The 23,092-nt window shown below is 40.5% G+C and overlaps 1 protein-coding gene across 1 annotated transcript in view; it reads left to right on the top strand.

Annotated features, from left to right (window-relative positions):
• The first annotated feature begins 429 nt into the window (after window positions 1–429).
• Window positions 430–23,092, top strand: part of SNAP91 (synaptosome associated protein 91) — a 135,085-nt gene continuing 112,422 nt past the window's right edge. Inside the window, exons 1-2 of the mRNA XM_072965571.1 lie at window positions 430–689; window positions 1,574–1,733. Coding sequence (XP_072821672.1) covers window positions 1,604–1,733 — 130 coding nt within the window. The 5' untranslated portion in view covers window positions 430–689; window positions 1,574–1,603. The remainder of the gene's footprint in view (window positions 690–1,573; window positions 1,734–23,092) is intronic.

Raw genomic sequence — 23,092 nt, 5'->3', positions numbered from 1 at the left:
GCGACGACGCCCCAGCCCCGGCCTTTGCAGATCAGAACTCCGGAAGCCCACTCGCGGGGCTGCGCCAACGCCCCCGCCACCCCCGACGCATCCCGCAGTCCGCCGGCAGGTGTGTGAGATGCGCGCGCACGCCGTGCGTGCCTCGTGCTGACCCAGCGAGCCGAGGGGGCTGCTGGGCGTCTCACAGAGTAGTTGGCCGAGTGACTGTCGGCCTCCCCCACCCCCCGCCTCCTTCTCTCCTCGCGCCTGCTGGGGATGCTCGCGCGCGGCGCCCCCTTGCCCGTAAGCTCGCGGCCCCGGGGGGTGGCGTGTGTGAGTAGCTGGGAGGGGGCCGCCAGGCGCTCCGTGGAGAGCTCGCCCGGGTTTGTCCGCCTCCGTCACCTGACTCGTTGGAGCAGCTACAGCTGAGGTGGGGGCGGGGATGGGGACGCAGCGCGGAGCGCTGGAGAGACGCGGCGGCGGCGGCGGCGGCGGCGGCGGCAGCGGGCGGGTGCGGCTGGCTCCTGGGGCCACGGGCGACGGGCGCAGGGACCGCGGAGCTGAGGGCGTGGGCCAGGCATTGGGGGCTGGAGGCATCGCGCCCGGGGCACCGGGTCCGCGCGCCGCCGCACACACCCACCCGGCGCGACTAAACTCGGCTGCCTGGGCTCCGCTCGTCCTGAGGCGGGCGGCGCAGCTCCTGGGGCGGGGTGAGTACCCGCGGCCCCCGCTCGGCCCCATCCTCGTTCTAGGGCCGCGCGGGGATCGGGAGAGGATAATCCTAGGGCGCAGAGAAGGGCAGCGGACGGGTGACAGCTCCGCGGCGCGCTCGAGGGCGGGGGGCTGGGCTGGACTGTCAGCCGGTCTCCGCTCCGCTGTTGGGAAGGGCCAGGCGCTTCAAGACTTGGGCGCCTCCGCAGAGCCCCCGGGCGGCCCCTGCGGCGGGGATTTGGGGGCGAGGAGAGGGGGCCCCGGCGAAGGGCCTCGGCGGGGCTTTGGAGACCGCGACTCGGAAGGAAGGGGAGGCGGGCGCGGAACATGGCGCAACGCTAGGATAATCTCTGCCGCGACCGAGCCCATTGCTGCAGTAGCGCGAGGAGGAGGAGGAGGAGGGAAGCGGCCAGGGCTCGGGTAACCGATCCATTCTCCGAGGCCTGCGGGCTGCTAGGAGGAAACGCTGCGGAGGGGAGGCGAGAGGTGGGCACACAGTGGGCGCGGCGCCCAGGGGATAACCCCGACGCACGCGGGGGCCAGTCTGGCACCCGGAGATCAGGTTGCAGGGAAAGTGCTGATTGACAGAGCGAGCGCAGAAGGGTGAGGCGGGCGGCATCAGGAGGTGGAGGGTGGGACGGGGACCACTGTCACGATGCTGGGACCGGAGTCCTCGCTGAGGTTCCGGGAAGACCTAGTCTTCTTCGATCCCCCCTAGACCGCGCCGCGGGAGCGGGGTTTAGCGCGGTGCTGGCTTGGAGAGGTGGTACCAGGGCGGGGACCGAGAAGAGAGCCGCCGTGCGGCTGGAGGAGGCAAGGCCTGGATGCTCTAAGGGTAGGGTCTGCGGCTTAAACCAGGACCGTCTCCCCTTCTTTCCCGCAGAAGAGGAGGCGGTAGACGCAGCCAGAGAAGATGTCGGGCCAAACACTCACAGATCGGATCGCTGCCGCTCAGTACAGCGTGACAGGCTCCGCTGTAGCGAGAGCGGTCTGCAAAGCCACCACTCATGAAGTGATGGGCCCCAAGAAAAAGCACCTGGACTGTAAGCATCTCTTTATATAAGTGGGACATGCGCAGGGCAGAGGCGCCCTGGATGCGGGCGGTGCGACCTGGGCTTGCTGTCGGTAATGCTGCAGCCGTCTGGATTTCCAGCTGGGCTGCCCCTGAGCTCGAAATCTCCCACCGTGGAGGTGTCGCCTTAGGTCAGCCCTGAAACCTTGTCTTTGAGCCTTTTGTTTTCCTCTTGTTGACCTCCACGGTCTTGGTGGAGAAAAAAAAAGATCAATCGATAGATAAATAGATAGATACCGAGAAATTGTGCATTCTGGATTAGGAGCTTTTCACCTCTTTCTCTCCCCCCTTTCTCCACCGCCCCCTTCTCCAGTCCACGTTAGAGGAAACCGGGGGTTACACAGTCATGACAACAATAGTCACAAAAATAGATTCATGGAAGGTCACACTTATCACCCTAGCTGTTTCCTAAATACATTTTGGATGGTTGTAGAGTAATGTCATCTTTTTCAGTGCTGCTGCTGGCGATTTGGTGTGCGAGTGTGGGTGTGTGAGTGTGTGAGTGTGTGTGTTGTATGTAACCACAGCAAACTGAAATCAATTCAAGCTCTTGAACGAGGAAATTGCACTTCGTGGATAATGGCGATTTCATCTGACACAACCTGGCACACTTCTTTGTCCCATTCTCAGAAACTGCTGGGCAGAATGACCACGCTGTGGGCACAAAATGGATGTGCTTTCCCAGCATTTGAGATGGTACAATCTTAGATGAAAACATTAAATTCATGGGGGTTTTTTTGTACTGGTTATTTAATGGGGAAAGGCTTTAATCTAGTTTGAAATCTATATATTTATGAAATAAATATTTCATATGATTAGTATAGTAAATCTTATGTTATTGAAGGGCGAATAGGGACCCTTAGAAAAAGGCATTCACCTGCTTTGAGCAATGAGACTCCTTACAAATAAGGCTTCCTCAGAATATGTTCTGTAGTCGCTATTCAGTGTTTTGGACCTGCATAGGATCTGCCCTGCTATGTTGTTTGTTGGTAAAGGTCAGTGTTGACATGAAAGACAGGTCTAGCCAAATCCATTTCCCATCTGGCTTCCTTTGCCCATTTTCTGGTTTTCTTATGCTTCAGGTCTTCCCCAGTGTCTGCCTTGTGCAGCTGAGAAAATGGCACTACTGCTAATTAGAGTTGACTCTGGTCCTATGATCAGTGTAAGCAAAGCTTGATGAAGCTTATAACTGGACACTAAGTGTTATCCAGCCTTGCGACCCTGTTGTCTCATAAAATTGGATGCTTTTGCTACTAGAAGCTTGTCTGAGGGGAAAACACCATTACTCCCTTCCTGAGGGAATTTTTAGCAAACGTTGATTATGGTATCGTGTGTTATACGTGCAGTACAGGATGAGAGAGGTCACCAGGGCCAGGGTACCTAACAGAAGTGGAAGAGATCAGTTCATAACCAGCTCGTTTTGCTGCAGTGTGCTGAATCATTTAGCCATCTTTCCATCAGTTTCCCCAACTCTGAAAGAATGACTCATGTCTTAAAGTTATGTGTCAATGTAGCAAGTCCTCATAATAAAAAAGCTATAGTTATGGATTTGCCAAATGATTTGAAAATGATAGCTCAATATATTGATACATTTCAGAGAACATTCACAGGTATAGGTTATGGATTCTCTAAATTATTTGATAAATCAATGTATTGATACGTTTCAGAGAAAATTTACAGGTTGGAGCATTTCATTAAACATGATTCAGATAAAGACTGACTTTCCCATATCTAGATAGTCACTTTAATCTCTAGATCTTGACAATTCTTTCAAAATTTTTCCAGATCGAGGAGGGTATAGTTCAGTGATGGAGCGCATGCTTAGCATGCACCAGGTCCTGGAGATCCTGGATTCAACCCCCAGGATTTCACTTAAAAAAAAAAAAAGTCCAGTTGGGAGGTTTTTCGGTATCTCCAGCCTGTGTTAGTCAGTTAAGGTGATTTGAAGATGTGGAACATAAGGGGAATGATTCCATATTTAAAGAAAGCAGCTGAAGTAGGGACTGGTATTGAATTACTAACGTGAATAATCATAAGAGCTAAACATTTATTGAGCAATTACTATATGGTAGGCCCTGGACTTTATGTTATTAATTTATCACTGCTTAACAGGCTCAGGAAGCATAATTCCATAGGTTTTAACCACTGCACTTAACAGCCATCTGTGGTTTATTTAGTAATATTCTCTAATGAGGGGGAAAAAAGGAACCGCATGAGCCCAGATAGTCTAATATTCAAAACACCTATCCTATTTGTATGGCTTTGTGTGAAATTGGCATCACAGCCCCACACACTGTAATTTCTGTGGTACACATGAAAAAAGCATTTAATTCTGTCACTTAAAATAATGAGAAGAAGCCAGGCACTGAGGAATACTGGTATTTCTTTTTAACATTTTACTTTTCCAAGAAGACATAAAATAATCTTCACTTAAAACCACTCTTAGTGTAGAATTTATGTCCTATTTCAGGAAAAGATGATACAGAAAATATGAACATATAAATAATGTTGAGTGCAATACAGAAAATGTTGTATTGCACTCTAAAAGGGCATCTTTGCACAGAATTCCTTATAATGTTTCTTTAAATAGCAGTAGGCTACCTTAGTAATTTATTTACAGGTTTTCAGTAACACACAAGTTTTAAAAGTGAGTCACACCAGTTATTAAAACATGCAAACATATAACTAAGTTTCACTTAGGCACTGGAATCAGCTTAAGTAAGTAGTTAGTGTTTTAATTTTGAAAATGTTAAATACTAATTGGGAGGAAAAGAGCACAAAATGTAGAGTTGGGGACTTGAAACCAAAAAAAAATTTAATTCTTTTGATTTGTGTGTAACTTTGTAGTGTGTAGTTCAGATTAGAGGATTATAAGAATAGGGTTTCTGGTTCTGTAATGTTTTTAAAAAACATTATAATTGAATAGGCTCAGAACCTATATGAAATGTGCATTTAATATTATTTAAAGTACTGGTTTAAAAGATAACTTTTTTATGTTTAGGTTGATAGACTATGAAAATTATTGTTAATTATGGTTATTTATAAAATGATGCTTCATGATATACAGTTTATTCATTTGAAGAAATGACTTGTTAACATCTGGAGGCAGAATTGCAAACAGTGAGAAGGTAGGGTTAAGGAAACTGTAGACATATATTCTCAAAAATGTTTTCCTTTTTTCCCAATAACAGTATGTTTCTTGGAAGAAGAATTTGCTCAGAAAAGCTCCACCATAATCAGCAGTTATAGATGAAATATACAGGATGTGGTTAACCTTAATAATCTAAGTAAAGATTACATATTTTAAGGTACTTCTGGATTATGTAGAACTTTTATTCCTCTACTATGATAGTGTTGCCCTTTGCACATGAAAATTAAACACCTAGCCTTTGTTAGTTTGACATTAGTTTTTCTGAATTCATCTGTGCATCTTCACTTCCTTTCCCTATAATACGGTGTGCCTATCTGATAGGACAGGAAACATCCAGGACTTGGCAAGCCTTCACCTTCTTGGTTATGTTACATTACAATATGTAAACTGTTTTACATTCCGGTTGCTTTTCCTCTTCTGTTTTATAGTTGACACATTAAGGGATGGCCCAAGTCAAATAAACAAAGTAGCAGCATCCGGTAGGGCACGCAGCGCCTACGCTCGTGCTGTCTCAGGGCTGAAGAACTGCAACGACAGCAGAGCAGGGCTGGCCTGAAGTAACACCTGCAGGGAGGACTTGGAAGATTTTGCGGCCCTTATATAAGATTCATTTCAGTTAATTGCTCTTATGAACAATTTCTGTTAAGCCCCAACTTAAGCCTAGCTCTGTCCGTGATCCATCTTGTATCTTGAGATAAGAATCTTCATCTGTTTGAGTCTTAATTTCTTCATTTGAAACTTGCAGCTGATAAGACCTACCTTGTTTTGAAGACTGTAGATTATGCATATGTAGCGTCTGCCACATAGTAGGTGCTCTGTGATGGTCACTAGGTTCTTATGGAATTATTTAAATTGTGGACACATTCCATAATGGCTGCAGAAAATCTGAATAGAATGTTCATTGTAGATTTCTCCCTTTAAAAAAATTACTCTGTTGTTAAAATACCCTATTTAAGATGATCAAAATTCCAAATTTAGACATTACTATTAACATCACACCAGACTTTATGAAAAGCCAAATTGGTTATCGGTAATCCTGTTTGTTTTCCATTCTAAACCTCTTGCGAGTTTTTAATAATGAGCTTATTCCACATAATAAACAAGTGATTCAAGTTCTGAATCTCATGTTTGAGAGATACTGGTGTTTTTATAAATGATTCTTTTCCTCCCAAATTAAGAAAAAAATAAGATTGTCTCTCTTACAAAAACAACTGGTAAAGGTAGTGGGAGATATAGACTGTGTTTTGATTCAAGGCAAATTACCACAAAATTTCTGCTGCTTTAACTGTATTTATAAAATATCTGTTAATAAATAAATTTTGTGAGTCGTCATAGAATGAAAATTTAAACCAAAAAGATTATTTGCTTTATATAAGCTTGCTTAGGATATAATATATAATACATATTTCGATTTATAGTAGTATGATTTGCACTCTCCTTCTGTTGATACCATAGCTCCATTTCTGATAACTTACAGAGATTTCCATAGTGCTAAGATCCAAAATGTGAGCTAAGTTTATTGAATAAAATTAACTTGGGACAATGTATGAAAATTGACCAAACACTAAGGTAGCTTTCAATATGAGAAGTATACTAACTTGCAGTAAATATGTTTTGCCTTGATTCCAGTGGTCCTTGTTTCACTATTTGTCATTGTCTAAACATACCCTCTAATTTTCTATACCAAGGCGTACTCTGTTTCTCCTTCTTGATTTCATCAGAAGACCCGCCCCAAGTGTGGAGATGGTTTAGAATAGTCTCTATTATTTTTTACATAGTTAGGAAGAGATGAAGGAAACAGACTCCTAAAAAACATTGAAGCCGATTATCATGCAGACTTTAAATCTGTAAGGAGTCCCATCTGTGTGGTCCTGTGACATTCTCGGATGATGTTCAGCATCCTAGGAGGGGAGAAAAGAGATCATGTGAGGTCTAGGGGTTGGCAGGAGCAAGGGAAGTAGAAGAGTGTTACAGAGTCTTAGGTACTAGTAGGGAGTGTGCTTTAGAAATGACTTAGAATAATTAAGCAGGCTTTATATCAGCTACTGGAACAATAAGGATATTTTTCTAGATCTTTTTACTTCCACGTTTTCAGAGAAATCTTTTTTTTTGTGGGATAATGTTAAATATATTTGGGTCACTGAAGATATTTTTTCCCCTTTGTGATCAACGTGTTAGCAGATAACTAACTTAGAACCAGTACAAAATTGGTAACTCAAGTTGATTTTTCAGAAGTTGCACTAGTGATTTAAAAGATTGTACATATGGGAAAATATATAAAACTATGTATACAGTAAGTTAGTTCAAATCTTGCAGTGTGAGCTTGCCTCATTTTAGATTAAAATCTAGATTTTTGGTACATTGCCATATTAGTTTTAATGTTTATTAAATTGCTACTGAAGTCTTGTTTGAAATTTAATCTGTGCACTTAGTTGCTGTGGGCCTTTCCCTTAGCTTTTCACAAGTAAATATCCTTTAAATGTCTTACCTCCTGTATTGAAATTGACTGATGCTGAGATAGGGCGTTCTTTGACGATTATCTTGGTTTCAGTAACTTGGTAAAGAAGGTCAGGAGTGACATATAACTCTGCTCCCTGGGGGCCGAGGATCCTTTCCTTACAGAGTTGAATTTTAGGTGACTCAACTCCTGAGCCAGCAGCTCTTGAGAGAGCCTTCGTATATAATCTTAGTGCAGTTAATTAATTTGAAAAGCCACGTGTCGTGCCATTAAAGATATTTATTCCTCAGTTCCACTTTGTAAATTCCTTCCTCTTCAGAGAAATATATTGTTTGAAGGGAAATGTTGGCTGGCTGTTTTTTCTTAGGTGTTTATAGAACGTGGAAGTTTCTCTATCTTTTGTTTCTCATCAAGGAGAGGATAGTTGAGTGGCATACCCCCTGTCAATTGCATGATGACCTATAAGTGAAAAATGGTGGAGTCTTCCTTGGAGCAGTTGGCTGAAAGCACAGACCAGAGAGAGTTATACCCTGAAGCCCACAGTCCTTCTAGAGCTGTTTTCCTGCTCTCTCTCCATTTGACCCAAGTATGTGAGGACCACCCCTCTCCACTGCCCTCACACATGTACGTAAGATTTCTCTATTATGCATCTTTGAGAAGGATCTTGTGTCTTCTAATAGATTTTGTGATGTGTCATTCCTGGCTGCCCAGGAGAGAGAAGCTGGATGTTTGCCTGCTTTGTATGGTTTTGCTTTTGGCCCTGATCATTTGATTATTCTCCTAGGGCTAGCACTTTTTTTGTAAGACAGAACTCTCCTCCTTTCTACATCAATTATCCTGTCCTCCGTATCTTTAAACTCTCCCTTTAGCTCTTGTACACAGTTTTCAAGTATCTCGATTTAAAACCAACAAACAAAACCTCCTACACACAACTCTCCTTGGACTCTGTGCTCTCTTCCAGCAACCAGCTTGTCATCGCTTGCTTTTCTTTCACAACCCAGCTTTTTGACACAGAGACTCACCATTCCAAAGAAAACAAACTCATCTCTACCCAACTTTGGATAGTCTGTGCCTTTGATTGGCTTAATTCATGCATGAAATATTAGAATCACTGTGAGGTGCTAGGTGTTGCCCTGGCCACTGACCCGAGGGTTCTCCCTTCTCTCTCAAATACCATGGGTGATCAGTTCTTTTAAAACTCTCTGAAATCTCCTTCTTTGGCTGCCTCTGCTTGGTTTCTTTAGATCAGTAATAAGCCTCACCTGTAAAACGATTAGTGCTAGTACTTACCTCACTTTTGGTGAGGAGTAAGAGGGATAATGCATGTAAGACACTCAGCCCAGAGCTGACACACAAACATGCAATGAACTGGAGTCATTACCGCTACTCTAGTTAACTATTGCTAGCACTTTTGCTGCTGTTGCTACTGTCGCTGCTACTGGTACCATTACTTCTACTCCCACTGCTATGACAGCTGATACATGATCCTTCCTGATTTCTCCTTACTATTTTTTTGCCTTTTCCTTTCAGTTCCTTCAGTTTCTACTTTAATTCCAACTTTTCCCTTCCATAGTTTGCACACTGTATATACTGTTTCAGTTCGCTTAGTGATTGCCCTTGAAATATGCATAGAGTCAAAAATAGATCAGTATCTCTTTTTACCCCCTCAAAGAAAAGAAATTTAGAAACTTTTCATTTGAATCTCCCACTTCTTATGCACATGCTATTATTGCCTGGTGGTTTAGTTTATCATTGTTTTAACTTCTAGAGCCAGACGTTATTATTCCCTATGGGCAGTGTTTACTTAGCTATATACACCTTGGCTTCTTTGCTCACCATTCCTTCCTTCTTCCTAAGATTTTCTTAACTATATCCTTCTGAAACTCCTTCAGTGAGGCTCTTTAAACTCTGATTGAGTGTTAAAAAAAATCTTTTACCCGCATTTTTGAAGGATAATTTATCTGGATATACAAATATTTTCTCTTTGAAGATAATGTTTGGCTTCTGTTGTTGCTCTTAAGAAGTCATCTGTTAGTCTGCCTGCCTTTAGGTAATCTCTGTTTTTGTGGCTGCTTTTAAAATCTTATTTGTTGTCTTCTATGCCGTGTGTGTGTTTAGATGTAGTTTTCTTTTTATATATCCTATTTGGAGCTTGATGGGTTTCCTGAATTTGAGAATTCATGTCTCTCATCAGTTCTGGAAAATTCTCCATCTTCCTGTTACCTTTGATTGTTGCCTGTGCCCATTCTCTTTCTTCTCTCCTTCAAACATGATTATGTAATATGCTGGGTTTTCTCACGATATCCTTACATCTCAAATATACCTTCCATATTTCTGAACACTTTCTTTACTGTGGGACAGCCTTTGTTTTTCAGATATCTTCCAGTTCATTCATTCTCTCTTTAGCTGTGTCTTGTCTGCTTTTACTCACTCTTAGTTTCTCATTTTATTCATTTATATTTTTCATTTTTGAAGTTTTTCAAAATTGCCTTGTTTTTGGATGGCATACATTTCTCACTCGCATTTTTGAGTTCCTCTTTTATATCTTTACCATTTGAACATGACTTGTTTTATATTCTGTATCTCACAGAGCCCTCATATGAAGCTCTGTATCTGCTGTTGTTTATGCCTAACCTTCAATCATGATTTGTTTCCTCATGTGTTCTGTAACTTTGGACTCTGAGATCCCACTGGCTAGGACTTCATCCATGGGGATCCTGGGAAGCCTCAGATCACCTAAAGAGGATTTGCGTTTGCTTCTGCAAGGTCCCACAAGTGCTGCTATCCTGGGAGCACCATAAGTGGATTTTTGCTCTTGGGGCTTCCCATCTAATGCAGGTTCAGATCTGTAATCCTTATCTATAACTTGAAAATCCAGAAAGCTCAGAAGAGCCAAATTCTTTTTGTAAATCATTTGGTGGCAAAACTTGATCGGATATAGCTGTCATATTACCTACCATGAAGGTTCATACATTGAGCTACGAAACATTGTCACATTATGGTGTGTTGTCCAGGTTATACTAGGTTACTTTGTAAAATCTGGAAAATCCTAAATTCTGAAACATATATGGGTCTAAGGATCTTGGATGGAGGAGTGTGAATCTGTGATGTAAATTTGAATCACAAACTTGGGCAAGGTGAGAAGCTATGATTACAAATGCCCCTGTGTCTACTAAGAACATAGGCTGAGTGAGTTAAGTTTTCCTGTTGTCTTCCCTTGCTTGAAGGTGTTTTTTTTTCCCCTTCCAATTTTAGTAAGGGAAGAACTCTTTGAGGATCCCAGTTTTATGTAGATGTCTTAGTTCCAATTAACCATCTTGCTTAGTCCCAACAGCCTTGTCTTCTGTTCCCTACAGAGCTGTTAAAAATCTAAGCCTCTGGCCACTCAGATTAAAACGTGGCCTCAGGGCAGCCTTCTCTTATGTTTCAGTTTTCCTTGTGATTTTTTGCATTTTTCATTTCTGGCCCTGGGGAGTGCTTTTATGTCCTCATGAGTGTAGGCAGATGGGTGGGAAAATGCCTGTAATATTTGTCTAAGTTATCAGGTGTTCCTTTTTCCTCGATAGTCCACCTGTATGCTAGAAATGGAGCCAGCCTGTTTGCCTGTGCTCTTCCTCCCACCCCTTCAACACCCCGCAGTTCATCCCAGAGCAACTTCGACATTCATCAGCTTCACTCTACTCTGCACTACGTTGGGGCCTTTGCACATGTGCTTCCTATGTTTTAATGTATTTTTAAAATCTCATTTCTGAAACCTAGCTTCAGCCAGTTCCTCCTGAAGTCCTCCTTCAGGTCAGTGGTCCCTGTTGTTATGTCCCTGTCACATCACTCTTGGGGCTGTGGTGGCTTTAGTGGCTGGCTCTGATCTACACTTTGGTTGCGACTGCCTTATCCCTAACACCAAACGTAGCACTTTAGCAGGTTACGGTAAACACTTGCTGAGTGATTTTTTTATTATATCTTTCCCAAATTTTAGACCTTTTTTTTTCTTATAAACTTTCTATTAAAAGATTTTACTTTTACTTGCTAACCTTTCTTAAGAGCAGGGAGTTAAATTGGATCCATTTTCTCTCAAGTTGAGGAAAGCAATAGGAGAGTAATATTGAAGGAAAACAAGCAAGTGAAAGAAACATTAAATTGTTTACTGTGCGTAGTTAACGTGCATCTTCCTGACAGTCTCCTAACGCTTGCATTCTTGTGACATGATGAAAATTTAATTTGGGGAAAATTATACCCTTGATGTGAAGAATTTTTTGGTTGTGGGTTTAAAGCACATGTATGGATTAGATATTGGGTACTACTATTAGAGAAAATTCTTCACTAGCTTCGTGTGTGTGTGTATGTGTGTACCCATTTGCTTTAATTTGTTTTGAGCTGGATGCACTTGGGTAGCACGGCTTTTCAATAACCAGTTTATAATGTATAACCACCTACATTATGAATGGTAAAGGTAGTTATGGAAGAAAAGCATTATTTCAGAAGTAGCTGTTAATTTTCACTGAAGTATTATTCACCAAGTGTATAGTGATGCGATTCACTGACATGATATTAGCATTAATGACTTGAGGGTTTTAGAAAAGCAGTGAGGAAAAGGGACAAGCTTAAGCTAAAGCTTTGAATTCTTTTGCTTTTGTAAAGAGAGCAATGACTGTGAGCGTATTTAATTTGGCTTTTAATGACCTGTTTGGAGAAATTAGAAATTACTTTTAGTCTTGAGACTTTTAGTAGCTTACTAAGCACAATCCCATTATTTGTTCATTTAATAAATATTTGCGTGTTTGCTAACTGCCAGGAATTCTTCCAGGAGGCGGGGATACTATGGTGAACAAGATTCTGGGCACCAAAGAGCTTGCAACTTACTAGGGTACTCAGAAAATGAAAAAAACTAATTACAAGTGGTTCAAAAAGAAGTTTTAACAGGGAGATGAGGACTACCATTGTAGAGGAAGCGATGCTTAAGCCCGGCCTCGAAAAATGATCTCAACTTACCTAGGTGAGGCGTGGGCAAGGGCTGCTGCAAACCGTTACCTTCAAAGATGCTCAGAGAGAGCAGGATGCTTTGGGGGAATTTAGAGAAGTTAAGGATTGCTAGAAGACTGAGAATGTTAGGAGATGGGACCTGAGCTGTGGGCGGGGGCCAGATCTGGAGGACCTTCTAGGCTGCAGAGAATATTAGAAGCTGTCGAGCCTCTTAACTATTTATAGATGAGGAAGCTGAGTCCCAAAGAGACAAAAATCACACATTCTGCCTATATTAATACTGAATAATTCTCATCCGTCCACCTGGTGCAGGTGCCCTGATGGGTCGTTGCTTTGTTTACCTAGTTCTGATTGTGTGTCTATTCTAGTTAATATGGTGTGTGGGTCATGTGGGAAATGTAAAATATACATATGTGTGTGTGTATATATATTTTTAACATACACAGACATGCACACACAGTTTCATAGTGTGAATTCACGTTCACCATAAATGCAGACATAACCCTGGGCACTTCTAACCCCAGAACAGAAGCAGGGAATGGTCCTGATTAAGTGTTCCAGGACTCATCCTGCCAGCCTGAACCCTTCTTATCTTTTTCCTCTCCTTGTCTTTCGCTTAGTTCGTGGGTCCTGGTGCCGACAGCAGAGAATGCTCCCTATGCTGCCAGTGACAATGAAGACTATAAAGAGGACAGACGTGTGTCATTCAGTCAAAAGTCTTCTAAAAACTATGTATTAGAACAAACTTTAGTTTAAAGGCCATTTAGTTTGGTCTTCTTATTGTGATAGCATAATTTATAACATCCCTTAACTATCACCACTTAAATAATGGGATTTTGTAAGTCAGGCTTCCTATTAAAAAATCCAAAACAAAGACTGAAAATAACTTCCCCAAATCATTATTTATATTAAGTATATCTAAGTATGTTCATGCCATGCTTCACTGGGTTGGTTTGTTAGTCTGTTAACACCAAAGAAAAATACAAAAGTTATTCAAATTTAGGTTGATAAAATATCCAAGGGAAGAATGTTACCCTTCTTCTGTTCTTTCCAAAGCCAGTTGCTTTTACATCAGTGTCCTTTGTAATTTTTCCTCAGGGTAAATACTAAAAAGTAACATTCTCAAGGTATTTCTCAAGAGCAATAATAGAATTTTTAAAAACTTCTACAACCTCATTATCAACTTGGGTGAGCTTCAGTTGTACAGCTTACCGAACCTCCATCATCTCGCTAAATAATTCCTTTACAGCATGGCTTAATGAAGTCTTGTTATTTTTGTCTCCCTATCCCAACAGAGTTGCAGTGTGTTTATGGTTTTCTGAACTCTTCATTAAGCATTTTAACATTTAACGTTCTGGTTTTGGCCACCGTTGAGTGAGCATGCATGTACTTATGGAAGATTCCATGGAAGGGTGATTGGAGGCTGTGCTAATGAACAGGCTGCACCAGCTGTTTCACACCTGCATCTCCTCTTTGCTTTGTGGTTCTCGGCTTGTTTTTTTTTCCATACGAGTTCTCATTATGGTTCCAAAGGAGTCACTTAATTTTTAATTATGCTTATTGCATTTTGCGAAGAACAACGTGCTATAGTAACATCACTATGCCAAGGGTCTGTTCTCTGTGTGTGTGTGTGTGTGTGTGTGTGTGTGTAGAGAGAGAGAGTAGAGATTTGATTTTGGTCCTGCTTGTAGATTGTACTAATCATTCCATGGAGTAATGCTGTGAATTCAGCAAGAAGGGCTTCTTTAGTTAGTTCTGCATTGCTTTCTTAGATGGAAATGGAAGAGTGTGACTTGGGCACTCCATTGGTGGGAGTGTAAATTGGTACAAACTTTTGGGAGGGCAGATTGGTGATACTGATCAAAACACTTGAAAATCCTTTGACCCAGAAAATTGACTTCTATAAATTTGTCTCAAATAATTGGAAAATTAGAGAAAAGTAGGCATTCAAGTGTGTTTGTAGCAATGTATATAGAAATCCAAAATAATGCACCTAAATACTTGGTTAAAAGAAGGATGGTGTATGCAAATAATAAGACACTGGGCGACCTTGAAAAATGAGCTTCTTAAAGTACATTTGACATGGAGAGACAGTTATTAGATACTCAGTTTTCATTTTTTTAAAGTATGTTTATGACCATATTACATATTTTAGTAGGACATATGCCAAAATGTTGTCTGTGAGTTGAAAGATTTTTACTTTCTACTTCATCCCCGTATTAATCATTTCTGTTTTGAAATGTGGCTTACAAGGATAAAGATCAAACTAGTTTGGGCAAGAAGAGGAAGATCTTGCCCTGATAACCAATCTGAGGGAAAGGCAGGGAGGCAGCTGGGCTTCACTGGTCCAGGATTCTCCCTTCACCCCTGTTTCTCTAGCCTCTGTTCCACATAACAGTGGTGGAGCCCTGGCTTCATTCTCACAAACTAACTTCTTCAATGAGTCTGGAACCATGTGGACTAAAGCTCCCAGGCTCACATCACCACCGTTCACCAGAAGAAATGGATGGTCTACCTAGAACTAGCATTTTACCAAATCTTAGGGAAGGACCCTGATTGCTTTGCTCATGTCATGGTTGACCTGTGTGACTACATGGCATGATACTAATGATTATCAATCTAACCAAAACTACTTAGTTGGGAATCCCAAGAGCAAGTGGCTTGATTCAAGTTCTGTTTCTTGCTCACATCACAGTCTGCTGCGGATAGCTCATTCTGCCTAGGGATTTCATTACCTAGGGTTTCAGAGTTCTCTGCTGGATTCTATGTATCTATCTGGTGGAGGAAAAACAGGGGAAGATTTAGGTCCAGGTCTAAAAACATCATTTCTGCCTATTTTCCATTGGCAAGAACTCTGTGATGTCACCAAAACATAGGCGAAGTTAGGAAATGAAGTCTAGCTCTGAGTCTAGGAGGAGAAGGAAATGGGATGTGAACACACAGTGTTGACTTCACCATGCCCAGGAAAAAGAAAATGGATTATGGCTTGTCATCTGTATCTTAAAAACACTTATTTTATGGCACTGAAATCTCCAGAGATTTAACTGGTATAGTATTTTGGTTGTTAATATCTAATAATCAGCTAGGTGCTGATAATATTTTTTTCAGTGAGGCCAGGTAATTCTGGAAACAGATGACTAATGGCTGACCAGTGGGCTCACCACACATTCTTTCATCCTCAGCAGACACTGCAGATTGATCCTGGCATTCTTTTTTCTTCAAAGCTTTGATTTGGCCTCAAATCATACATATGTGTGTGTGTGTGTGTGTGTGTGTGTGTGTGTGTGTGTGTGTGTGTGTGTGTGTGTGTGTATATATAAACTTTGAATTTCAGTCATAGTTGACATTTAAGATGAAACAGATTTGTCATGTATCTGTGCTGGATACTGAGGCAGACCACTCTGGATTTGTCTAGACACCCAGAAATGACATTCACCTTGGCTGATTCCAAGCCCAGGATTCATCTGCCAGTAACCTTGTCTTTAAAAGCTAGTAATCCAGTGATTTGTGTGGTTAGGCCATGGAGAGAAGTCCTTCCTTGCTCCATTTAACAGCAAAAGGGTGGTGGTTCTTGATTTTATATTTTGCATTGACAGAGACAGTTATAGCTATTCTAAGACAGGGAAAGGATGTTTTGAATTTTTGCATTTAAACATCTAAACTTTCTCTAGGCATCAAGTCTGATATTAACCAATTGCTTATTAAAATATAAGCTATTCAAAGCACATTAGAATTTTAGTACCAAGAAATTTTCTTTCAGTTGCTGCTTAGTTACCTACATGGATATGGTTTCTTTTTTAACATAAGATGATTTTTGATCCACTTGTTTGACGTATAATGTATTAGTAGTCTGTCTTTTCCTATAAGATTTAAGTGAAGAAGAATAAAGGGGCCCTCTAGGGCTGAAAGGTGTGAGCACTGGGCCTGGCACATGCACACGATCAATTGCTGTTATCCTCACAAACCCCTGTAAAGAAAATACTCTTACCAAGGAGGTTGGGAAACTCAGCTAAAGTCCCACAGCTAATGAGGGGAGGAGCCAGGGGTTCTAACTGCGAGACTTACAAGGTTTTGGGGTTTTTTTTAACTTTGTATTACGTTTTTTACTTATTGTCAGTGTCTCCAGTGTCACAGGTAGCAAGAATCCAAACAAAACAAGACCAGTTAAAAGACCATATGATTGTTGTAGGGAGCAAAAAATGTGTGAGCTCCAAAGACAGTTCATTAGCTAATTAGCTTGATGGACAAAACCCCTGAGAAGATCCTCTTCTGGCTAATAGGGAAGAAAAAGTGGAGGAGGTGATTTCAAATGACTGTCCTTAACCCATTCCACCCCTCATCAGCATGTCTTTCGATGATTTGCTACTGAAGCCTAATACGCTTGTTCGTTAGGAACTTTCCCTGGTGCTGAAAGGTACAGCAGGAGTACTGATTTGTGATCAGAGGACCTAGTGCAATTCTGGGATCTGTTGCTTTCTGGCTGAGATCTTGGCCAGATGAACTTCATTGCTTTGGGTATCAATCTCCTCTTTTCTAAGGAATCATGGGGTTATGGTAACATTTAAATAAATAGATTTGTTAAAAACAGCAATAATAACAAACTTCAACCCTAAATTCCTCTGCAAATTACTGTTATTAGAGGAATAAGCCTTGCAGGCCCCAGTAGTTACAGTCCTAGGTATCTTTCGGGTATGGAATGCAGCAATAAGCATGCGAAAAGAGCCCAGCCTCACCTGCCCTCTGCTTATCTTTGAGAGATGATAGTTTATTCCTAGAAGATATGAAAAGAGAATTGGGCAGTTAAACTCTCACTGTGTTGTTTCATGATCTTGTTTTTATTCTGTTGGCAACTGTTAGTACTAATTATCAAAATAAAAGTATAACTTGTGTTTGATTGAAATCATCTACTAAAATGGATTCTTGAGACTTGATGGTATAGGTCTAAATTTAGCAATTTTAGATTTTAAGCTTTTCAAGTACAGAGTCTTTGTTTACTTAGTAAAAGAGGTTTATTGCTTCTTTAAGAAAAATGGTGGTGGTTGTCCTCTGAAATGTTTAATAAGACATGTAGGTAGTCATAAAATTGAAAAACGTGGAGTGACTTTATTGTTGGATCTAGATTCTTCATGGTCAGCATTCTGTCCTGTTCTCAGTTTGTGTTTGAACACATGAGTAGAAATGGAAAGATACTAAATATTTTTCCATTAAGCATTCATGAATTTGAGGAAAGTTTTTTATATACTTTAAAAATTTTGAATTGATAGTAAAATTGATTTAAAAGTGAGATCAATTTCATGGTAAATCACAATTTATCTTGTATATAAATAATAATGAAATACATTTGAAGGATTTGACAATTTTTAGTACTAACAGAAAGGTAAAACAAAACTTAGTAGAACCACATAGCAAAATGTAGTCGATAGGTCATGTTAAGGATATCGATGTTTGTTGTTTGGATTGAAGACACTCTGAAAAACTGTTAGCTGGATAATTAAATCATTTAAAATTTTACATGTAGGAATTTGGTCCTTTTAGCTAGCAGTAAGCTGTGTAGGTGTGGTTAAGAGTTCATAGCATTTAATAAGCTATTTGACCAGGTGCAGTGTAACTGCAGGGAGGTTGTAATACACAGAGCTTGTCAAAATCATAAGTAGGTCATAATCATGAGCTATTTTATTTTTAAACACTTTTGTGTGTTGTTACATATTTCTTAAAATGTCTAAAATTGGCCAGCCTCTATTAAGAATGTGAAAAGGAGAAACACTTGTGTTCACTTGGGAGTACCATTTTTGAGTTAAAATTTTAATCTTAAAAACCAAAGAATTAATTATCTGTAGTAGAGCATTGGAGTTGAAATGCATGAGAAATGGAATCTTAGCAATGTCTGCATCATAGTATGATTCATTACATATACATAACTGTATATATATTCAGATGTATATGTCAAATCTTGGTTATATTATATGAAGCTCTGTGTTATTTTGCAGTTTAAATAATTTCCTTTATATGACATGAAACGTCTTAGGAAAATCAATGCCTTCCCCATTCTAATTTAATACTTATTTTTGGACTGTTAATATAGGAACCAAATTAATACTACCCATCTTATTTTTCTTACAGTGTATAACAGAAGTGATAAATGGAAGGGTATTAGGGAATGAGACAGAAAAGCAGAAATTGCCAAAGCTGTAAGACTTACTCTGTTGAGCTAAAGATTCACTATTTGTTTCCAAACTTAACTCCTGTGAAAACACGTGAGGTTTTATACTATCAGCCTTCTTTTTCTTTGCAGGTATGTCAGTCAGTTAGGATATAACCAGCCAAACAAAACAACTTGTTCAATGTATCTATCGCTTTAACAGAGAATTGGGTATTTTATTATTAATGTGTAACTGAGCTGAATTGTGTTTTCCTAGACCTACAAACCTTCTTTCAACAAGCGCTTCTTAACAAATTCTGATGTCTTAAAATATGTCCTAGTATGTTTTGAGTTAGACAGCAGAAGAAAGATAGTGAGATCATAGTTCTCTTAAAAAGCTGTGCTCAAGTACGGGTACTTTAGAAATGTGTTACATTTGTCTTAATCATGGCATTATTTATTCTTCAAAAAGGAATTTGTTCATCATAATAGTTTTCAGAAGTACTTCCTGGAAAAAAGTTTAAATTCTCAAATTAAGTTATTGCTCTGTATCTATAATCTTTAGGAAAACCTTCAATATATGAGGTTTCTTTTTATCCTTAGTTCAAGAAAACTTACCTGAGAGCATTTTTTATTATTAATTACAAACACAAAGAAAATTTTAACTAACTGTTCAGAAATAGGGTGGAGTATGAGGAAGATGTTGAGGTTAATAAAAAATTTTTAACATGTAAAATGAAATAAAGGATGAGAAATAGAAAGGAAGTAAAAGGAAGAAATGAAGACAATTATAGCAAGCCACTAAGACGAAATTGTATACTCTGAAGAAAAGCTGGAGAGTTAAATGTCAAGATAGAATGTGTAAGAGAAAAAAGGAAGTTGAGCCAACTGACATGAAGAAATGGGAGGTTTAAAGACTATTTGACATGAGTTAATAGAAGACTAAAGGTGCGATATTAAGAGCTGTACTTTTTGGAGGAGTGATGTCAAAAATTGTTTTCAGAATTTGAGACCTCATTCTTTTTGTTCTTCCGTCTTGATCTTTATACTTGGATGACAGAGTAGAGAGAATACCATCATGCTGAACTTCGGTTAATATTTACCAGATTTAAAAAATATTTATCCCAAAGTTATTTGAAAGTTCCATTTTTAGCATTTGTTTTATATATATTTTTTCCATTAGTCTACCTTTTTTTTAACCATTCTTTGTATGAGCAAAATGTATTAAGATTCATTTATCATTGCTCTGTTCAACAAATGTTTATTGAGGACCATGGAATATTCTGCTAAGTGTTGGCTTTCTTGCTCTTACAGTTTTATAATTTGGTAGGAGGGTCAAAATAGGGCATTGGAGGCAGAGGGATCCATGGGGGCCCCAGTGGAGACCCGCTTGACTCGCTCAGAAACAGTAAGGGGACAGCGTGTCTGGAGCCCAGTGTGAGGTGGCAGCAGTCGGGGCAGAGGTCAGATCCTACAGACCCTGGAGGTCATTACAAAGCCTTTCAATCTGGGGGTAACAGGAATGGAAGTTTTGAGCAGAGCCGTGCCATGACTAGAACTGTATATAAAAGGATCGTTCTAGCTGCAGAATTAGGTGGCTATTGCAGGAATCCTGGTGGTGGTGATGGTGGTGGCTAGGAATGGAAGCCGAGGTGGCAGTGAGTGGTTGGATCCTTACATGTCTGCAGACAGGTAGGGCCAACAGGCCTTCCCGACTAACAGAATATGGGGTAGGAGAGAAATGAGGGAGTCAAGAGTGACCTCAGTGACTTCAGCAAGGGAATGGATGGAGCTGCAGTCACCTGAGACTCAGATGACTGACAGGAGATACAGCAGGTCTGAGAGGAAGATAAACAGTTCAGTCTTGGATGTGCTGAGTGTAAGCATCTAAATATTTTCAAGCTCATTCATTTCGCCTCCGTAGTTAGCCAGCTTTAAAGTTTAGGTTTCTCTGGTCTCTAATCTTTCCTCCTTACCCTTCAAAAACAGTCCCAGAGCTTCTGCAGCAGAATTTCCCTTCAGATCTAGGCTCTCCATTTTATACCCTTGGCAATTTCCTTGTTCAGATCTTCATTGTCACTTAACTGACTCTAATGTCTCTATCTAGTCTCCATTCTCCCTAGTGGAGCAGAGCCCTCTTCTACATAACCAAACGAATATTCCTAAAAAATAAAGCTGATAATGGAACGCTCCTGTTTACAACTGCATTGTTTTCTCACTGCTTTGCTTTCTCCTAGTATCTGCCAGTGAAATGGCCTCTGCCTGCCAGGAGCTCACAGTATAGTAGGAGAAAATGAAATGTATGTAGCAAGAAAATATTATTAATCACATTATTAATTTAAGTTTTTGGGTGCGTTGTGATACAGGTATGGTTTTGAAGTTCTAACCACAGTTATCTCTTAGTTGAGTTTCAGATGAGCTTCATCACAATCATATGACCCATTTAGGATTTTTTTTTTAATTTCCTGAAGGGTGTAGAATAATTTGCCAGGGTTTTCTTAAAACAATGTTTTTCATCATCACAGTATTAGGTAAGGACAACTACGTCTGTACAGTAGGCATGTTCTTTGGAGGTGAAAGGTATTTAACCACAAGCCCCCCCCAACACCTCACTCTGCCTGCATTGCACCCCACCTGGACACAGCTGTCTGCTTGTACCCTTAGAACAAGACTGTCAAAACCCATCTTCAGCATCCCCAAACACAGTAGGTGCACCGGCTCAGGGGTCCAGGCCTCCTTCCACATGGGAAGACATCTAATTTCTGGCAGAGGTCTGGAAGTAGCAGGAGCAATGCCTAATATGTCACTTGGCATAGACTAAGAGAGGAAAGCATGAACTCTTTGATTTTCCTTGTCCAGAAACATTCACCCCACTGTGATTAAGAAGAATTCAAGTGGGGGTCAATACGAAGAGGGATCACTCCTAACTCGAGTAAGTTCAAGATGATCACACAAGCAGATTGGGTATGAAGTAGCAGGATGGGATGGAAACTGGGCAGCGGGAAATCTGTGTTTGTCTCTCTCAGTCAGAGACTGAGCGACACAGAACGTGGTACATGAGTTCACTGATTCTTTCCTCAACTCTCTCAATGATGGTCTCTAATACCATTCCAGATGCACTCAAGAGAAGGTGATTTGTTACATCGAATGGCTACTTTAGGGCCTTGGGGAGCCCCAGTTGAGAAGTGCTGAATTTTAGGAAATTCTTCATTTCCTCAGTAGGATGACATGATCACATTTTATCTGTCTGTCTGTCTGTCTGTCTGTCTATCTATCTATCTATCTAAAGTACCATCAGTTACAATATGTCAACTTCTTGTGTACAGCGCAATGACTCAGTCATACATATACATACATATATTCATTTTGATGTTTTTTTCATTAAAGATTATTACAAGTTAGTGAACATAGTTCCCTTTGCTATACAAAAGAAACTTTTAAAAAGTCTATTTTTATATATAGTGGCTAAACTTTGTAAATCTCAAACTCCCAAATTTATACCCCCCCACCCCCTTCCACAGTAACCATAAGTTTCAGAATCTGTTTCTGTTTTGTGGATGAGTTCATAGTGTCTTTTTTTTTTTTTTAGCTTTCACGTATGAGTGGTATCATATGGTATTTTTCTTTTTCTTTCTGGCTTACTTCACTTAGAATGACGATCTCTAGGTCCATCCATGTTTACTGCAAATGGCATTATTTTATTCTTTTTTATGGCCTAGTAGTAGTCCATTTTATAAATATACCACAACTTCTTTATCCATTCATCTGTCAATGAATATTTAGGTTGTTTCCATGTCTTGGCTATTGTATATAGTGCTGCTATGAACATTGGGGTGCGTGTATCTTTTCAAATTAGAGTTCTCTCCAGATATATACCCAGAATTGGGATTACCGGATCATATGGTAAGTCTTTTTTTAGTTTTTTGAGGAATCTCCGTACTGTTTTCCACAAATTTGTATTTAGAATGGAATTTTGAGAGCAGATTAAAAACAAAGAGAGAAAGGATAGGGAAGCAAATTAGTGGGTAACTGTGATCATGATCCAAGTAGAAGATGGTAAGCAGATAAAGGCAGAGCAGAGAAACCATTTCCGGTATATGTGGGAGGTAGGAGCTCTTTGACTTGGTAATTAAATACAAAAGACAGAGAATATAAGGATGGTGCTGAGCTAGAAAGCTGAGGTTCCTCTGTGGATGACGGCACCACTGTCCAGGCTGGGCAACGTAGGCTTAAAGAGAAAGTGTTGACTTTTGTCTTGCTGGTCCATTCCAAATGATCCAGATCTGGAAGAAGTCTAGGCATGGAAGAGGTTGCTTAATAAGAGACTCTTGACTGAGAAAAGTGATCTTGGGGTCACTCAATATGTAAGGGATTAGAGGAAGAAAAGAGCCAATAATGGAGATTGAGAAGGAAAAGCAGAGATTTAAAAAGGGGTGGTTCCCCAAATCCCAGAAAACTGACTTGAAAAACTATAATCTTCTGAAAAAGGAACTGCTCAGTGGCACGTGAAATGGAATAGGATGAGAACTAGAGGGTGTCCTTTGGTTTTTGCCAGTGTAGACATCACTGCTGACCCCAGGGCAGATTTGGTAGCCTGGTGGG

Source organism: Vicugna pacos, chromosome 8 (assembly GCF_048564905.1).
Source record: "Vicugna pacos chromosome 8, VicPac4, whole genome shotgun sequence".
In the NCBI taxonomy this organism is placed as follows: domain Eukaryota; kingdom Metazoa; phylum Chordata; class Mammalia; order Artiodactyla; family Camelidae; genus Vicugna; species Vicugna pacos.
This window is presented reverse-complemented; position numbering and strand designations above follow the sequence as displayed.